Genomic DNA, 20,414 nt, shown 5'->3' on the forward strand with positions numbered 1-20,414 from the left:
TATTTAGGGCACAGAATGATGAACTTGTCTCAGGAAAACCTGGGTTCATAGCTTTTCTCTACTACTTAGTGTTGTGACCAAAGACAAACAAATTACTCAACTCAATGTCTTCACCTATTCATCAGGAAATTGGAATATACAACTCATAGGCTATGGTGAGACTCAAAGGAGGTGATGTATAAACAATTTTGCAAATAAGTGCTAGATACTGTAAGGTTTGGTTATTATAATTAGCTAGCAAAATTACAAACTGGCAGACTGGAGACTAATCAGGAATTATATCATCATCAATTACAACCATGTGATTTGACTCAATAACCCTTTTATTTTGAATATACCTCTAAGTAACATCAACAAAAAGAACTATGAGCAAATATATTTGTAGTAACAGTATAATTTTTTAAACATATAAACAACCTACATAAGAAACAATAGAAAACAAATATAAGCTATGTCATATCAATGCAACGGAAGAGAACATAATTCAGAATAATATCAAGAATATGAAAGAATAATGATATTGTGAACAAAGTAAACCCCCCAATAATAAATATACACCCTGATTGTATCACTACATGAAGAGAAAACATATACATAAACGTAAAAAACTATAAAATTGGAAGAAACTAGCTTGAAGAAGTAAATAATTTATTTTACGTGTGTATGCTTTGAAGGTCAGTTGTTAAAAAGTTTACAATTGTAAATAAGAGTTTACAGAATTGGAACAGGAAGATCCCACTTGAGAAATGATGTCAAGCTATTCAAAAACACAAAATGGAATTATTTTTTAATACAAATACTCTTCTAATATTGCTATATGGATACAAACCCTTAAACATGCCATCTCAGAAGAATTAAAATTGCAGTTGACTCAAATGGTACTGGAAAGTCATACAGCAAGTATTCAAAGGCACATTACCAAAAATAATTTTTGCACAAGATGTAGCATAAAAGACACCAAGAATCTGTGAATGGACAAGAAAGCAAGCTAGTCATGTAATGGGAGGAAGGATAGCCAACCTTAACTTTGCAGTGGTATTCACAAAATATTCTTGTTGTTTGTCCTTCATTCTCAAAGACCATGTTATCAGGATAATGTCATGCCTTGCAATGAATTGGATTTAAGTGAGGGAAGCTCTGTGCAAGGTCACACCGATCTTACTCTCTCCTCCAGGGCCATCTGGGTTCAGTAGCAAGATATATATCAGGATGACTGGAGATGGCCCCAGATGTTTAAGGCAAATGGGATTAAGTGACTTGCCCAGGGTCACAAGGCTTTTAAGTGTCTGAGGTGAGATTTGAACTCAAGTCCTCCCAACATAAGGGCCAGTGCTCTATCCACTGCACCATGTGGCTAAGCCAAGATGAAAGCATCCAGAACCACCAGGAAGATATGTTATCAAAGACTTGTGGATGGGCACTGACACAAATCACTCAAGAGAAAGGTCCATAATCAGTACTAGTGGAGTAAGTACCCCAACTGAAAATACAGTTTTGTATTTTCGACTTTGTAACTGTTTTTAGTTTAAAATAAATTACTTATTTTTAAATAATCCAGTTAGATAAACTTCCAATACAAATTGGAAGACTCCATATGATATCTACTTTAGCTGTCTTTTTACCCTTTTGACTAAAGTAGTAATTACATTAAGCAGAGAAACCATACTGTGTGCTTTGATACCTGCACTGCCAGAACAGTTTTTACATTGCTTTCTCATCATCCTCTTCAGTTTTAATGGTGAGACTCAAAAAAGTCATTTACCTTGCCAAGTTGTTGCCATGAAGAAAAAAACTGTAACTTTACAACACACAGAATAACTAAAGTTTTAAAAGGTAATTATCTATTTGGATTTTTAAGTGTTAAAAATTACATTTTTGTATTTTTCTAGGGAGAAAAAAAAGACAACAGATATAAACAGAAGAAAAAGTATTTTTGATTCAACTAATTCACGCCATTTCTTTAAATGACAGTCAAATAATAGTATGTTGAGAAGGATTTAATTTCAATATTATATTCTTTTTTTTGTTTGTTTTGTTTTTTTGTTTTTTTAGTGAGGCAACTGGGGTTAAGTGATTTGCCCAGGGTCACACAGCTAGTAAGTGTTAAGTGTCTGAGGCCGCATTTGAACTCAGGTACTCCTGAATCCAGGGCCGGTGCTCTATCCACTGCGCCACCTAGCTGCCCCTCAATATTATATTCTTAAACCCATGCCAAACCTTTATCAGAAAATAGATTTTCTGAAAGAGCATGGTAGAATGTTATTGAAAAAGGAATACATTGAATCTGTCAAAAAAAACTTTGAGGAGGAAAATTTGCCATACCTCCTAAGACAGTGATTTGTTTTCTTAAGTAACTGGATTTCCACAACATCAAAAATAAAAAATCGCCTGCACAGATTCAATTCAGTAAACATTAACAAGTACCAAAAGTACATGGAAAGTAAGCCCCAATGAAGTCAAAGCCAAATCAAGGCAAACGAGTAAGCCTAGATTTTCAAATGCTCCACCAGTTAAGCATAAGCTCTAGCTCTACCCAAACTAGAAAGACCTTGAGTAAAAAAGTACTGCCAAGAACTGTGTGCCTAAGTGGTACAGTAGAGAACCATGCTGAGAGTCAGGAAAAGCTAAGTTCAAATACAGCCTCAGTTTTCATCTATAAAATGGAGATTATAACAATAGCACCTACCTTTTCAGAGTTGTTGTGCAGATCAAGTAATAGCTACATTTATTATTATTATTATTATCATCTGAGAACCACGTTGGCTCTGATTAGAAATGCTCACTCTAAGAAAGTTGGCCATCAAATGATAAATTTTTAACCAAAACAATTCACAAAACAATCTACTAAGGCATGGAACCATATTGTTGATTGTCGTACATGGAACAAGGAGATTGCAGTTTTTTTAAATTAGGAAAGGTAGAGTGGTACTGCTAAAATGGTGTGTTAATCTATGATTGGTTACGGTTAGTTACCTACTTGAAAGAAACTCACAACCTAGGGGATAACATGGAAGCAATAAGAAAAACCATGTGTGAAATGATTTTATACATTGCTTTAGGATTTTAATTTACCTAAATGCAAACTAAAATATAGCAGTGAAATTAAATTTTAATATGATAGATAAAATTAAAAGTATGCAATTGGAAAATGCTAGACTAAATGACCTGTTTATATAAAATTTTATGGTTCCCTTCAAAGGAGTTTTAATATAACATATACACATACACCATTCCTTCTCTACTGTATCAGTTCCATTTTGCAAGACACACAAAAAAGCAACTGTTTTTCTCTGGTTGACAGGATTCTACTGAAATTTAAACATCTACATACCAAGGCATCATGGTGGCTAGTGTCAAGGGTAGCTTTCTTTCCCCTTCTAACATTACAAAATAAGCAGTATAACAGGGATAGCAGAGATTAACAATTAAAGACATGAGATCAAAATCTTTCCCAATACAAAATAAAGAAATACTATTATGGAAGCACGCTGGCTTAAAAAGTTACTGTTTAAACTCTGGCATCCCACACTGCTTGCTCTATGCTACTTACAGCAATTTTCTTATTAATAAGATTTCTAAATTATTTTTTAAATATTAAGGGCAACAATTTCACAATGGCATAGTACTTCACAATTTATCTCATTTGGTCCTCCCCAAAACCCAGGAGGTAAACAAGGGAAAATATTGCTATCTGTGGTAAAAAGTTTTAACAGTCGGTTAGATAATGGAGAGACACCAGTTTTTCAAGGACCACCCTTTCGGGGAGGAGACCAATGGCATGAGCTACGCACGCCAGTCCACCTGCTGCGCACGTCAGACTGCCTGCTAGCACTCCACTTCCGGGGTGTGAGCTTAAAAGGCAAGGAGAGAACGGAAGTGGGACTTTTTCCTGCTCTGCTGGTCTCCTGAGTGCGCTGCACAGGCTGATGCCCACGAGAGTTCGACTGGGCCCGGCTCGCAGTTAGCAGCAGCACGCGCTTGACACGGTCTCTCTCTCTCCCCAAAGGTGGCCTTCGGCTTTTGGTGAGTTTTATACAGAATATAGACTAAGCTTAGACTTAAGACGATTTGTATTGTATTTCTACTTTCCTATCCTTCTAATCAACATCACCTTGTGACTACCACACAATAAAAGCTCTAACTAGAAAACCAGAAGCTTCTTCCATTTACTAGTCTGGGAGATAAATTAAGGGAAAGGTTAAAGAAGGGAGATTTATGATCTAATATCCAATTTTAAATCTCACATATCTGTTTACCAGATAAAAAATTTGAGCCTCAGTGAATTTTAGTAAGTTGCCCAAGGTTCTACAGAGGTTAAAGATAATTACAGAATCTCAAAGTTGAAAGGGACCAAAAAACCTCACCTAGCCCAACATATGCCTGAACAAGAATCTCCTTTACAAAATATCCAAGGAGTCCATCGCGCTCCAGGTGAAGATCCTTAGCGATGGGGAAACCACTACCTCCCGAGGCAACCTACGGAATTTCTGAACACCCTTCTTTATTAGGAAGCTTTTTCTTCTCTTGAGCTTGCTGGGGTCAAGCCTTCTTTCACATGGCAGTCCTTCAAATGACTGAAGTCCACCTGTCATGTCCACGTAAGTACACTCTTCCTCAAGCCAAACCTCCTCAGTTCCTTCATCTGATCCTTATGGAACACGGCCTCTAGACCCCAACCTATCTTGGCTATCTTCTCTGAATGTATTCTACTTTGTCCAAGTGTTTTCTAAAACATGGCTCTCAGAACTGAGCCACTGGAATAACTGAAATCAATTATGATCCATCATGCCACTACACCTTCCTCATTACGGATACTATCCCCATAAAACTAAGGGGACATTACCTTTTTTGACTGCCACATAAATAGCTAATTTTTCTATAGCAGCTTAAGATATTGTTTGTTAAAAAAAAAAAACAAAAACCCTGGCACTGTTATCAGTATTTTACTCCCCCCCCCCCCAAAAAAAAGTGAAGCAAAGGTGTTAAATGACCTGCCCAGGGTTATGTAGCCACTGTCCGAGGCACGATTTAAACTCCAATCTTCCTAGAACTCAAGGGAGAGAATGGAGTTATTTTGATAAATCTGGAAGTCATTTGTTTGACTGCAAATGAACACTATGTCACTCCATCTTTACCTTATTCTTTTCAAGTATCTATTTTTGTTGTGAGTTTTACAACATGCATAATTATTACTACAGGAGTATTTCTATATGTGTTGAGTTGGGGTACAAATTCGGAAAAATTTTATTGATACTGGTGTGCAATCCAAAAAATCTAGAGACTACTACTACTTTTTAGTTTATTTTGAAATCTAATACAGAAAAATCTATCTTCATAAATTTCTTTTTCAAAGATTTCTATACTCTAAACTTTTCCATATGAATTAGGTTATTTACTAAAATGATAGTTATTACACATTTATATCTAGATTAATATCACATTAAGTAAACTAGTTTGGGATGTCGTAAAGTATATTTTGATTCTATTTGTTCTACCTAACCATAATCAGGAGATTTTCTTCATTTGTTCCATTCTTAGACATTTGACAAAATGATTTTCAAATTGTCTTTATATAGGTTTTTCCCATGTTCTGATACGTTAAGGTAAATGTATGATACATTTTGTCTTTATTATTAAGGTTAATTATCAATTACCTAGATTTTTATTGGTGGCATTTAGGAAATATAGATGATGTTTTTGTGAGTTTATCTTATATCTCATTACTACGTTATACGAGCAGTATCTTGCTAAAAAAGTATTTCTAATTTTTTTTTTGGGGGGAGAAGGAGGGAATGCAGTTAACTGCCTAGGATTTTCTAGATGTATATTGTCTTTGGCAAAGAGAGATTTTAAATCTTCCATTCCTGAAGCTTATGCAATTTCTTTTTATAATGCCTAAATCTATGTTAAGTAAGACTACTGAAAAGCAGATGGCCCTGTTTTTGGTGGGTATGTTTCTAGTCTTTCTCCATTTTTATAAACTATTAGATAATTATTTTGAATATACAATTTATCATGCTATGCAAAGCTTACACTTAAAATTCTTTAACGTACATAAGTATTTTATTGAAGGCTGTCTCTTCATCTAATGCTATGATCATACAGTCTTACAGTCTTTTGAGAATATTAATTATGTTAATGTTGATATTCATTGATTATATTGAGCTAAAATGTTCTCAACGTTGTGCACAGTGACAGCAATGTTGTTCCATGAAGAACCGTGAATGACTCAACTACTCTCAGCAATACAATGATCCAAGACAATCCCAAAGGACTAATGATGGGGGGCAGCTAGGTGGCGCAGTGGAAAAAGCACCGGCCCTGGATTCAGGAGGACGTTAGTTCAAGGCCAGCCTCAGACACTTGACATTTACTAGCTAGCTGTATGATCCTGGACAAGTCACTTAACCCCCATTGCCCCACCAAAAGAAAAGAAAAAAACAGAAACAAAGGACTAATGATATAAAGTATACTATTCACCTCCAAAGAAAGAAGTGATTTTGATTGAACAGAGACTGAAACATGCTATCTTTCACTTTCTTCCATATTTTTCTTTAATTCAAATTTCCTCATATAAAATGACTAATATGTTAATGTTTTACATAATTGCACATGTATAACCTATATCTGAATGCTTACCGCCTCACAGAGGGGGGAGGGGAGGAAGGATAGAATTTGGAACTCAAAATTTTAAATAAAAATGTTTATTATTCATGACTAATGCAGAAATATGTTTGATTATACATATATAATCTATATCAGATTCCTTAATGTCCTGGGGAAGGAGGAGGTAAGGGAGGAAGGGAGAAAAATTTGAAACTAGAAATTTTATAAAAACAAATGTTTAAAATGATCTCTACATGTAACTAGAAAATAATAAAATACTTTTATGAATAAAAATGTTTATTATTATTTAAAAAATAAACAAAATAAAATGAAATGTTCTCTCAGACTTGGTTTGCTTTAGTTTAGTTTTGGTTTTTGCCAGGTTAGGGATCAAAGTAATATTTGCTTCATTCAAGGCACTAAGTTATATTATCCTTAATACTATTACCATACTTTAAAAACCCACTAAACAAAATTTATCTCTTACTAGTAATCATGTGCCTTCTTTTTTTAAATTTTGAATTAACTTCCCCTTTATTAAAAAAAAAGGGTCCTTTACTTTGGGATTGCTCTGGCCCTATTCTCTTTTTTCTGAGATATGAATCAGTCAATAACTATTTATTTTTGGTTTTTTGGGTTTTTTTGGTTTTTTGCAGGGCAATTAGGGTTAAGTGACTTGCCCAAGGTCACACAGCTACTAAGTGTCAAGTATCTGAGGCCGGATTTGAACTCAGGAACTCCTGGGTTGAGGGCCGGTGCTTTATCCACTGTGCCACCTAGCCGCCTCAATAACTATTTATTAAGCACATATGTGCCAAGTATTGTGCTAGGCATGGGGAATACAAATCTAAAAAATAAAGATAGTGCCCTTCAAGGAGTTTACAATCTAATGGGGGAAGTTAACACACAAAAGGAAGCTGGAGGCATGGGAGGCATGAGAGGCTGGGCAGGGAAGGTGCCCCAGGAAGGGACATGGTGAAAAAGTCTGAGAAATTCTAAAGCAGGAAAGCTATGGGAGAAAAGAGAAGATGTTCTGAGCTGAGCACCTCCTTTATTTTATTTTACTATTTTTCTTTTCTTTTGGTGGGGCAATGAAAGTTAAGTGACTTGCCCAGGGTCACTCACACAGCTAGTAAGGGTCAAGTGTCTGAGGCTGGATTTGAACTCAGGACCTCCTGAATCCAGGGTCCATGCTTTATCCACTGCACCACCTAGCTGCCCCACCTCCTTTAAATAGAGGAATATTTAGTGGTTTATTTAATACCAGGCTCACTTTGTTAGCAATTTATTCATTTAATTCTAGAAGTAACTTTAATATTTTAGAGGCTTCTTTTTAGGATTGGAAACTTTGTTATCATTTAAAGAGTCCCTACAGATGAAGTATACTATCCACCCCTAAAGAAAGAAATTATATTGATTGAACACAGACTGAAGCATTCTATTTTCCCCTTCCTTTCATTTATACAAAATGACTAATATGGTATAGTTTTACATAATTGCACATGTATAACATATATCTGATTACCACCTGAGAGAGGGATAGAATTTTGAACTCAAAACTTTTATTTAAAGTGTTTATTATTTTTTTAACAATTTTTAAAAGAGTCCCTAATAAAATGCAATTCCCCATAAACTTTTCAAAGACTAAATGCTTCATACAGCTTGTTAAGTCTTGATAGATAGATAATTCTGGCTTCAAGGTCCAGATTTCTGAATTTTATCTTTGTCGGAGTCCAATTTTTCTAATTATCTTGTCTTCCTTAAGAAGACTGCTGTGATTTTGACTGATGATGCCCTTCAGCATGGAAATTTTGGTCTTCCTCTACTTGTGGGGTTTTTTCCTGCTGAAAACTGAAGTTTAACTAGGATATGTCCAGTAGAATTGAATCCTGGGGTTCTCCCCTTCAGAGTTTTTATTTTATATGTCATAATTTGTTTTTATTAACTCTGAAAGATTGTACTAAATGATTTCCTAGCACATAAAATCAAGAGTGTGAGTTTTTTGTTTGTTTTTCTACATTTTCTGCAACATCAATTAGTTCATGACTTATTACAGCTTGATCAACAATTTCTAACTTCAACATTTCATCTTAATTTTTTTCCAATTCTTCAAAACACGGAGTTATTTTATAATTTTGTTTTTCCACTTTATGTATTGCAATTCTGTTTTTTACTGCATTGTCTATTTTTCATTGCTTCTGGTTTGGGGAGGGAAGAGCATTTTCTATTATATTCTTCACACATAACTTAATTCAGGTATTACGAGCTGTAACAATTGGAATGACGCCAACAAGTCTTCTTATCTCCACTTCCTTCTTTCCCCAAGTATTAGTTCTGCTGCTATCTTTTGTTCTTACATTAACTTCCATATATATCCTTTGCACTATTTCCACACTTCTGCCTAGTGAATGCTCTTTTTTTAATGAAGATTTTTTTTTTTTAGTGAGGCAATTGGGGTTAAGTGACTTGCCCAGGGTCACACAGCTAGTAAGTGTTAAGTGTCTGAGGCCGGATTTGAACTCAGGTACTCCTGACTCCAGGGCCGGTGCTCTATCCACTGCGCCACCTAGCCACCCCTAATGAAGATTTTTTTTTAAAAGGAAGAAAAAGTAGTTTAGGGAAATTAATGAACACATCATCATATCTGACAGCATGTACAGTATTTTACATTCAGAGAGGAGGAAGGTATGTTTTCTTAACTCTTCTGAGGCCAAGTTTGGTTGTTTTAATTATAGTGTTCATTTGTAGTCAGACAGATGACTCCCAGATTTATCTAAACGGCTCCATTCTCTCTCCTGAGTTCTAGTTTTACAGCCTACTGACTATTTGATGTCTCAAACTGGACATTTCACAGACATCTATTACCCAACTTATCCCTCAAATTCGTCCCTTTTCCAAACTTCTCTGTTCCTGGTAATCCTACTCTTTGAATCACCCAGATTTTGTAACCTCGGTGTTATCCATGACTGTAGTTCTGCCAGACTGTGCTTTTTTTTCTGTTCCTTATGCATAACATTCTAGTTCTTGTTTCCATACCTTTCTACTAGTTTTCCTCTATGCCTTTAATAATGTACTCTTTTCTTCTGTGAGATTTAAAATTGGATATTAGATCACAGTGGATAAAGCACCAGCCCTGAATTCAGAAGGACCTGACTTCAAATCCAGCCTCAGACACTTGACACTAGCTATGTGATCCTGGGAAAGTCACTTAACCCTCATTGCCGCCCCCCCCCCCCGGCCAAAGTACTGTGTTGGGGCAGCTAGGTGGCACAGTAGATATAGATAGCACCAGTCCTGGATTCAGGAAGACCCGAGTTCAAATCCAGCCTAAGACCCTTGACACTTACTAGCTGTGTGACCCTGGGCTTTGTCACAACCCCAACTGCATCACAAAAAAATAAATAAAGTCCAAAAGAATGTTTAATACATCAGAACATAGGTAATGTGGTTTAGTGGCTCCCATTTCTATTTGTTTAATATCAATGGTATACACTAACACTACCATATCGTTCCTCCAATTAACATTACCTAGCTCCTTCCCCTGCTGGTTCATGGCCTCTCAGAAGTAAAATTTGCTGATATGCAATAATACTGCAATGTTCCTTTTATTTAATATACTTTTTTATTAAATTTTACTTATTTTACCATGCCCATAATGTAATCATGAGTCATACCTTTGATCAAATTTCAGTGATATTTATACGTAGAGTTTACCTCCTTGAAGCAAGATTCCCAGTTTACTTTCTCAACTACACTCTGTGCACTTACATAAAGACATTTGAGGTCATAGATTTTGCTACTTACCTTCTAGGGTACTGTCCCATTGAAAATCATTGGTCATCTCCAATGATGTTCATCCTATGAAGCACCTGCTGTTCTATATGGTATTTGTTTTGGGAGAAATATGTGGGCAATGTTTTCCTTCCCTCGCCATTTTCAGTTTAAAGACCACTTAAGAACATTCACAAAAATTCACAGGCTAATATATTACGTACTAGTACTGTTGAAATGTATACCATCTCATTCCAGTACATAAACTAGGGTCAGAAATCCAAATCCCATTCTCAAGAATCATTTGGTTCATCAGCTTGTCCACTTCCAAAACCCATCTCTCCTTGTTCCAAACGCCTATCTTTAACTGGAAGTAGTGATAAATACATCAGCTTTGCCCCTTTAGTCTTCAATTCCTTTCCCTGGACTCTATAACTGGCAGAAATTCTTTATAGATTGCTTCAGGCAGTATCATTATCATTACTAGGTGTCAATTTTGCCGAGTTTGGGGAGGCTGTAATACCCTGACCATATCCCCAGGAATGGGAGCACTCCTTTTTACTCCTGCTGTTATGCTGACAAATGGCCACTATGGTATCCCTCAGCAAGGAGTTAGCAAACAACATACTGGATACCCTCTACACCACTAAGTCCTGTGGATCTTCATAAAAATTCTTTGGGACCTAAAAAGCTGATTCTTCAACAGAATATACAGTTCCATGCTCCAAGGGAAGCATCTCATCCACATGATATAGTGATATAATAGTAACAATGGCTTTTCTTCTCTGTTACCTTCTTTTTCCATATTCCATATCTCCTGACTCAGGTTTGGATTTTCCTCTGCCTACTCAGATTCTTTTCTCTTCTTAGTTTTCCCTTTGAAGTACTTCCATTATTTCAAGAATTTATTCTCCCTGATAACCTAGAAAAGACATGTATAGCCTTTTCAGCTTCTCTTCTACTGGAAGGGTCAACTCATATTTTAAACCAATGTGGTTGTTACTCTGCCCTAAGAGAAAATGAACATAGTATATTCAACACACAGTAGGAACTAAATGAATGTTTATTGATTGAGCTCTTGCTTTCCACATTTGCTATAATTGAGATACTAACTCTCAGTATCAAATGTCTATTTGCCTGCCTGGTAACACCTAATGAAAAGTCCTTTTTCTAGGCCTTTCCAGTCTATTTTACCCTCTACTTGCTCGCTTAAGTACAACTTACCTGCAATAAAGAGATTCCTGCCAAAACTCTAAACCAAACAGAAGCTATCTCAGCTAGTGTCTACAAAGCCTTAGGAAGAAATCTAACTATTTTTTTCCTCTTCCTTTATATGCTCTTATAAAAAGTTCAGGCTCTGACTATCACCTCTTATCTTGCCTCTTCAACTGATTATGAAGAGACAGTGAACATAACTCTGCTGCTGCTTGCTCTGTAATACCATGTACAGAGATAAGTGTTTCGTCTCTCTTTGAAAACTAGTTTGCTCAGTTTTAGAAGAACATCTCTTTACAATTAATTCATTCAGTGAGAAGCCATGAGTGAATTTCTGGCTACTACTTCACTCCTAAGAATCTCGTCAGAGTTCTAAATGAAGCTTCTGCCAGACTACGGTCTCCTGTTTCCTGATGTTGATAATTAAGAGGCAAAGACACTGTGACCAGATCTTCAAGCTAACATTTACCTATATCTTTAAGTTTACAGGAGAATCTGGGAAAGTGATGCAGTGTAGAAGGGTAATTAAGGAAACTTAGCTCTATATCGGTATCCTGATTTAAGAGAAAAGCAATGGGTACAGGACAAAGTTCATCTTGATTCTCATGATACATCATTTCTCCTTCCTCACTCAACCATCATTTTCTCTACTTTTCCAGTAAGCAATTTGTGATAATGTTTTGCTTTCATGAAATCAGCCAGCCCTAAAGGTTGCAGACAAAAACCTTCTACAGCATTGTTTATTTAGAATTTATCAGCATATACATTCAAAAACTTAGGATAGCCATTGAAGAATGCATAATAAATTTTAAAATTATATTTACAATACATTTAAACATTAAGTTACTAAAATATTCACAATAAAAGTGAGTCACCATAAAAGAAACCAATTTTAACATACAGAAATACTCTTCTGTTACTCAATTTTTCCCCTATATAGTATGTTCAAATGACTACAAATGCTATCATTTTCCTCCTTTTTATATATGTATTCAGATCAATACTCTACAAGCTTCCCTACTTCTCTTCATAACAGACTCCTATAAAACAGAAAAGTGAAACTCACACAAAAACAAATAATCATTAAATCATCACTTAGATGTAGAGGCTTCTTATTAATAATATGCACTGTGATCTTATGAATTTTCACCCAAACAGTTTTACTGTCGAATTATGCTATCAAATTCACTACTCAAAACATACTACTCTTTCAAAAATATAACTGAAGAATCATTGAATACTTATGAAATTAACATGTATTCATAAAAAGTTTGTAATATTAGGACCATTTAAAATAACTAATATGATAAAATAAAGAACTATGTTTATATCCACTTACTGCAATCTCTCTACAAGCCGACATGGATATTCCTGTGCCTTCAATTTGCTTCAGTGCATATTCTTTTTCATCTTTTCTGCACATAAACAAAAAAAATCATCATTTTATTTTTCTACAAGTTATCTTGTATAATAAAAGCAGATACAGTAATCTCCCTAAAATGAATCATGAAACAAAATAAAAAAGGATTTTCAATGTTAAGAAAACCTTTTCAAAATCCTGTGCAATGCTTCATAAATATTTTTAAGCATTAGCATCTCAACTACAGAAAAGTGAAGTTCCAAAAAGAAATTCATATTAACTTGTAACAAAATGTGACCTAAAATTCTGATTAAAACATTAGGACATTAATCAGAATATTGACATAAAAATATTATTCTACTGAAGTTGAGTTTTTAAAAATAAACAAGGACATAAACTAAAGCACATTACAGGAAAATAGCAATCCTCACTCAAAATCAAGAGTGTACAGAGGCATTCTAATGGAACAATTCATGGGGAAAAAAATTATTGATAGTCTTATGTCTTAAAGGAGTACAAGTTGGCAGTACTGGAAATATTCATGAAAATCAAGAGCTATGCACCAATATAATGGCACAAGAAAGTTCCAAAGGACTCATGATGGAAAAGGCTCTCCAAATCCAGAAGGAAAAAAAAAAACTGTGGAATATAGATGCCGATTGAACCATACTATTTCTTTTGTTTTTGGTGCTGTTGTTATTCTTTTTTGAGGTTTTTCCTTATTGCTCTGATTCTTCTCTTATAACATGACTAATGCAGAAATATGTTTAATGTTTATTTTATACACACATACATACATATATATACATGTATAAAAATTATATCAGATTACCTGCTGTCTAGGGGAGAGGGAGGGAGGGAGAAAAATCTGAAATTGGAAATCTCATATAAACAAATGTTGAAAACTATCTCTACATGTAACTGGAAAATAATAAAATACTTTGATTTTTTTTTTTAAATCAAGAGCTATGAAGGAGAATGTCTGCTCACTAACATGTCTAAGTGTTTTTGTATATAGCACAAGACACAAGGCCTAAAACACCCAATAGATACAACTTCTGTTACCAGAATTTTGTTTTATATTCAATTATCACTGCTAACCACATCCTTAGTAAACATTCCAAGTGGATCTCCCAATAAATGCTACCACTTAAAGAAACAAAACGTGTGGTAGAAGGCTATAGGAAGAAATCCCAACCCTCAGAAGACAAAGCAGAAAAAGAGAAAAAGTGGTATCATACATCACAGATACTCCCAGGACCAAGAGATCCTAAAGCACTTTGGATGTCATGGCTTTTTGGTAGTCCTGTATGCCAGGGAAGGACCCAAACCAAGATGTCAGATATTCACCTAGCCTCATGAATACATCTGGGCAGTTTTGAAAAATAGTATGCAGCTATCCCTCATTTTTCCCTCATATTCTTACTATTTGATATAAGAAATCAAAACATCTTTTTTAAAGTTAAGAGCTATTTAAAAAATATTTTCATATGTGCAAATGCTTGGATTATGTCAATAAGTTAAAGGATACTTAAATTATATATACTTCCACCAGTTAAAAAAAGAAATCTTTTTTTAATTCTATAAAAGATTGAAGCAATAAGCTGTATTTTGGCAAAGAAAAAGACTGAAATTACTAGAAAAATAGTGGGGAAATTCAAATTTTGTATTTCCAAAGTTAACCTCCTTACTTTCAAATTGGCATCAATAAATTTTTTAGCACATGAGCTGAGAGCTAATATGCTGCAAGAAAAAAAAAACATCCAATACCATTCTTTCCACTTAATATATAACCATTCAACTTCTGTTCAGAGGTTGCAGAAGCAGAGATGCAAAATAAGGAGCAGGGAACCAAATATCTGAATAACCAAACTTCAAATGCTTTTTTTGTCCTACATGATTGTATGGGTGAATGTGTCAGCATGCATTGCATGCTCTGATTTAATATTTTCAAGTAAATTCCATGAAAACAATGAATGTGTTTAAGTATCAAATGCCTGGTACTATAGTTTTGTTTAATAAATACTAAGAATAAAATTATGTCAGAATCCAGATGAAATTTTCATATGTAAACACAATAATTTAAACAGTAATATTTTAATCTCCACTTTCCTTCACACAAAATACTACATAAGCTCATAAAATTGTATAGTTTTATTTTTAATACTTTAAGGAAGATACAATCTGGATGAGTAATAGTTGCTATGGGAACCATAAGATTCTTTTTTTACAACAAAGTGAAAGAATAAAATTACCACATATTAATGCCTTTTGAATTCTAAATCTAGATTGTCAAGAGGAATTTGATAACTTGAGGAATACAGCACGGAAAAAAGGACTCAGTTTCTATATTCAACAATTTAACCAACATTCATTAATTAACTACTGTATACACAGAACTAAAAATTAGGTACAGGATCTCTGTGCTCATGAAGCTAAAGTCTAGTAGGGAGGTAGCAGATACAAGGTTAACTGTAATACAAAATATGTAATTAATTCATCAGACTAGAAACTGGACCTGTGATTTCACTGATATAGGAAATTCCCAGGTAAAAAAAATTCCTCTACAAATGTGTATCAGGCACCTTCTCAATTTATAGCCTGGAGTGGACTAGAGCAAAGTTCCTTAAACTGTGGGTCACAAGCCCATACAAAGCAACTGAATGGGGCAGGGGGGGGGGGGGGTTCCATGAAAAATTTGACAGTAAATGTTCAATCTGTTAACCTATTTTATATACATATACACCCGGGGTTGTATAAAAATTTCTCGGGCAAAATGGGGTTGGCAAATAGAAAATGTTTAAGAAAGCCCGGCCTAGAGCACAGACAGTAAATGACTTGCTCCAGGTAACACTGCCATTGATGGTCAAAGTTAAGACTTTAACAAAGATCTTCCTAGCTTCGAGGCCAGCTCTCTAGTTATTACAACATGCTGCATCTAGTGCATTAAAGAGGTACAAAAAGTACTATGTGAGAGAGAACAAGAGTACCAGCTTGAAGGGTCAAGAAAGAGAGCTTTATGTAGGAAGTTTTTAAGTCCAATGTTAAAAATATACTTTAAAAGAAGGGTAAAAATTTCAAGAGGCAAAGCTGAAGTGGAATATTCGAGGTAACAACATGAGTAACAAAAAGAAGCATAGAATTTTCAGGAGACAGAGTTGTTTGGCTCAATGAGAAAGTATATAGCAGGAAATAACAGTCAATAAGAATATGAAGGTAAAGGGGTTTAATATTATAAAAGGCCTTAAATGTCAGGCAAAGGAATATAAATTTGACTCAGAAGAAAATAAAGAAGTCACAAACAAATTTAAGTAAATATGTGAGATGACCAAGTTTATTTTAAGGGAAGATTGGTAAACTACAAGTACAACAGGTAAACTGAAAAGGGGAAAAGTGAGGTCAGAAAGACTATTTAAGCTACTGCATCGATTACAGTTGATTAAAACGAGAGCCTGTAGCTGGGGGGAAGGATAGAAAAGACAAATATTTTAGAGAAAGAAATGATAAGCCTTGGATCTAAGACAGGGAAGTTAATAGGAAGAAATACAGTGAGCTCCCCACCCCCCCAAACAAAACTCCTCCAAACAAATATAGAAAATGACTGAATCCTGATAGGAATTCCAAGAAAAAAAATCATAGTAAGTCATTTTTCCAGCCCAGGTTAGGATAGGGCGGCAGACAAAGAGGCCTGTGGACACTGGGGATGAGATATTGTCAGTGGCAGCTCAACAGAACATTTCAGTGCAGAGAAACTGTGCACCAGGGCAAGATGAGATCCCAGATCTAGAATATAGGAACTGAAACTTGAGTAGGCTGTAGGAATGAACAGGTAACAACTGGCAGTTCTAACATTCACTACCCCAGTCTCAGGGCAGAGATTCACGGCAGATTGAGGTATGGCACTGCAGGGTGAGGAGTGGTTGTGTGGGCCTTAGGGCTGTGCACCTAGAAAGGAGCAAGTTCAAAACCAAGGTGTGGCTCAGATCCCAGGAAGACATTGGGTCTCAGTCCCAGGCTCCAGTCCAGTCTGAATCTCATCCCCAATGTCTGCCTCACTATGCTAACTTAGGCTGGAAAAATTAGTCACTGTGATTTAAAAAAAAAAAAAATCCTAATCTAGATTCAGCCTAGTGGATTTTCTACATCTATCTGGAGGAGATTTGGGCTGGGAGGCTGGGGCTGGGGGGTGGGGGTGGGGGTGGGGGGATGGAGTGGAGGGAAGGGAAAATCACCTACAGAAGAATTAATAGCTGAGTCCAGCAGCTTTCTACTAAAACTTAAACAGGCAAGTTCACAGACCTGTTGTTGCTCAAACCCAAACCCATTGATTACAATACAGAAATATTTATTTAGCTACTGTGCTAAGCACTGAGGATACAAATACAAAAAAGACAGTCTCTGCCCTCGACGAGCTTACAATCTAACGAGGAAGATAATATAAAAAAGAAAGGTGCAGAAGTTGAGGGAAGAAAAAGGTTCCCAGCACAGCAGGCATGATGGAAAAGTCTAAAGGAGAGAAGCCAGGTGGGAAACGAAGCCAATTTGTGAGGTGATGTAGACTGTCACCAGGGTGGAGGCAGCATCAGAGAGAAGGGGACATATTTGAGAAATGTTGCAAAGGTGAAAGGACATTGGATTGCATATGGGAGATGAGAGATAGTGAGGAGTTGAAGATGGTACCGAGATTGTAAACCTGGGTGCCTGGGAGGATGAGGAAAGGGTATGGGTGGGGACAGGGTTTGAGGAGAAAGCAGACATATTAAATTTAAGATGTCTACCAGACATTCAGTTTGACACGTTTGAAAGGCAGTTTGAAACTTAAGACTAAAGAGTTTGAGGCAGGATAGGTAGGTTTAAAAATCATTAGCATAGAGATTATAATTAAATCCATGGGAGCTGATAAGCTTGCCATGTAAAAAGAAGGGAGTCCCAGGATACCTACAGTTACAAGGTGTGACCTGGAAGAAGATCTAGTAATGAAAAAAGAAAAAGTGATCTGATAGGAAGGAGAAAAACCACGATAGGATGATATCCCAAAAACCTAGAGAGAGGAGAGTATCCATGGGGAAAAGGTTATTAATAATGTCAAAGGCTATAGGGAGGTCAAGAAGAATGAAGACTGAGAAATGGCCACTGCATTTGTCAATTAAGACACCACTTGGCAACTTTGATGAAAGCAGTTTCAACGGAAGAAATGAAGGTACTTGTTGGGACACTGTAGATAAAGTCTAAAGAGTCAGGAACACAGCCAAGAGACAAACGAAGTATGGTCATCCTAGAACTCTGCCCAAAATAGAGGCCCCTAGAAGAAACTCACCAATAGACCAAAAGAGCTAGCATTGTAGAGAGATGTCCCAGATTAATCCCAGCTCATCTTTGCTACAAACACCTTCATTTCCTGAGGATTCAGAGAATAAAGAGCTGGCATTAGCTCTTAACCTCTGAGGTTCAGGTCTCTATTAAGTAGAGCCAAAATGGCAGCAACTGACCTCAGACTAAATTAGAGTCCCTTCTCTAGTACCACCACCCCCATTTTCCAAACAGATAGACAAAAATGGAGCAGGAATATATCAAGTCAAATTGCTTTGTCAACTAACATTTATTAAGAGTCTTCTTTGTGGGGGCAGCTAGGTGGCGCAGTGGATAAAATACCGGCCCTGGATTCAGGAGGACCTGAGTTCAAATCCGATCTCAGACACTTGACACTTACTAGTGGTATGACCTTGGGCAAGTCACTTAATCCCCATTGCCCCACAAAAAAACAAACAAATATAAAAAAATCTTCTGTTTCATTAAAGGTTCATCTTTAAAAAAAAAAAAAGTCTTCTTTGTGCCAGGCATGGTGATAAAAAATGAGGATACAAAGAAAGGCAAAAACGGTTCCTACTCTCAAGGAGCATGTAGTCTAAAAATAACAAGGGAGAAAACATGCAAACTATTATGTACAAATAAGACATAAAGGATAAATTTGGGGTAATCTGAGAGAAATCATTAAGATTAAAGAGGGCTAAGCAAGGCTTTTGCAGAAGGTGACACTTTCCCTGGGACCTGAAGGAAGCCAGGGAAGCTAACAGGCAGTGATCAGGTAGAAGAGATCTCCAGGCACTGGAGGGAGAAAGGGGTGGGGGTGCACAGCCAGGGATAGTGCTCAGAGTCACAAGATAGAGTCTTGTACATGAAGATGATAAAAAGGTTAAATCTACAGGCCCTGGCAAAAGTATTTATATAGAGGATGAGAGAGGAAAGGAGAGTCTAGGATGATACCTAAGCTGAGAAAAAATAGGTAATCTGAGACATTCAAAAATGAACCTCACTATTATATCTTGTTAATAAAGGACCCAAAAGAGGAGATCAGATGAAGAATGCTTGTGTTTCCCTACTTTGCAGATCCTGACCCCTGAAGCCATATTCCAGAAAGCAAACCTTATGGAGAAGAAACCCAATAATTTCTCCAAGTACTACAGCCCGCCTATCTCCTCAACAACAGCAGCTACTGAAGAGAGAGAAAAACAAATTCTTACCACCAAACTCCTTGGCACAATCAAATCAAAAATTAGTACCATTTTATTAACAGAAATGACATTAAAGAAGATGCATTATCATTAGCTTTGCTGCTCCACCTCAAGGAATATAGGCTCTCACCACTTGATCTACAGGTGAAAACTCCTATAAGTGTTGTCTCTACCTATTAAAATATGAACTTTTTCTATTTGATCTCTAGCACTTGGCACAATGCTTTACACATTTATAGTGAATGCTTAATAAATGCCTTTTCATTTACTTATTCATTCCAACCAAGACCAAGTTTTTCTCATAGAGAGAAAAAGTACCTAGGGACATGTAAGCACAAATATAGAGTAGATATAAAGAGAATTCAGAAGAAGGTACTGATAAAAAAGCAATTTCACAATAGGTCTCAAGAATTAGCTCTGAAAACAACAAAACAAAAAACCTGAACCTTTGAACAGTGTCCCCTCTACTCCAGGAGCAGAGCCCAACTTTATATTAAAGTTAAAAGTCAAAAAATATACTGAAAAATGAGGAAATAACAAAAAAAGAACCTGACCATAGAAAGTTACTGTGGTGATAGGGAAGATCAAAACATAAATTCAGACAACAGTCAAAACAACTACATGCAAAGCCTCAAAGAAAAATATGAATTGGTATAAGGCTCAAAAAGATTTCCTGGGGGCAGCTAGGTGACGCAGTAGATAAAGCATTGGCCCTGGATTCAGGAGGACCTGAGTTCAAATCTGGCCTCAGACACTTGACACTAGCTGTGTGACCCTGGGCAAGTCACTTAACCCTCATTGCCCACTCCCCACCCCCAAAAAGGAAAAACTAATTAGAAGAAAAAAAAAAGAGTTCAAATCCGGCCTCAGACACGTTACCACTTACTAGCTATGTGACCCTGGGCAAGTCACTTAACTCCAATTGCCTCACCCAAAAAAAAAAAAGTATC

At 36.1% G+C, this 20,414-nt stretch overlaps 1 protein-coding gene across 4 annotated transcripts in view; it reads right to left on the reverse strand.

Moving 5' to 3' along the window:
- CDK19 (cyclin dependent kinase 19) overlaps positions 1–20,414 on the reverse strand; it is a 193,094-nt gene that overhangs the window by 112,782 nt on the left and 59,898 nt on the right. For all 4 annotated transcript variants that reach the window (XM_044002101.1, XM_044002099.1, XM_044002102.1 and 1 more), the window contains one exon: positions 12,932–13,007. In XM_044002101.1, coding sequence (XP_043858036.1) covers positions 12,932–13,007 — 76 coding nt within the window. The remainder of the gene's footprint in view (positions 1–12,931; positions 13,008–20,414) is intronic.

The sequence above is a fragment of the Dromiciops gliroides genome, chromosome 4, assembly GCF_019393635.1.
Source record: "Dromiciops gliroides isolate mDroGli1 chromosome 4, mDroGli1.pri, whole genome shotgun sequence".
In the NCBI taxonomy this organism is placed as follows: Eukaryota; Metazoa; Chordata; class Mammalia; order Microbiotheria; family Microbiotheriidae; genus Dromiciops; species Dromiciops gliroides.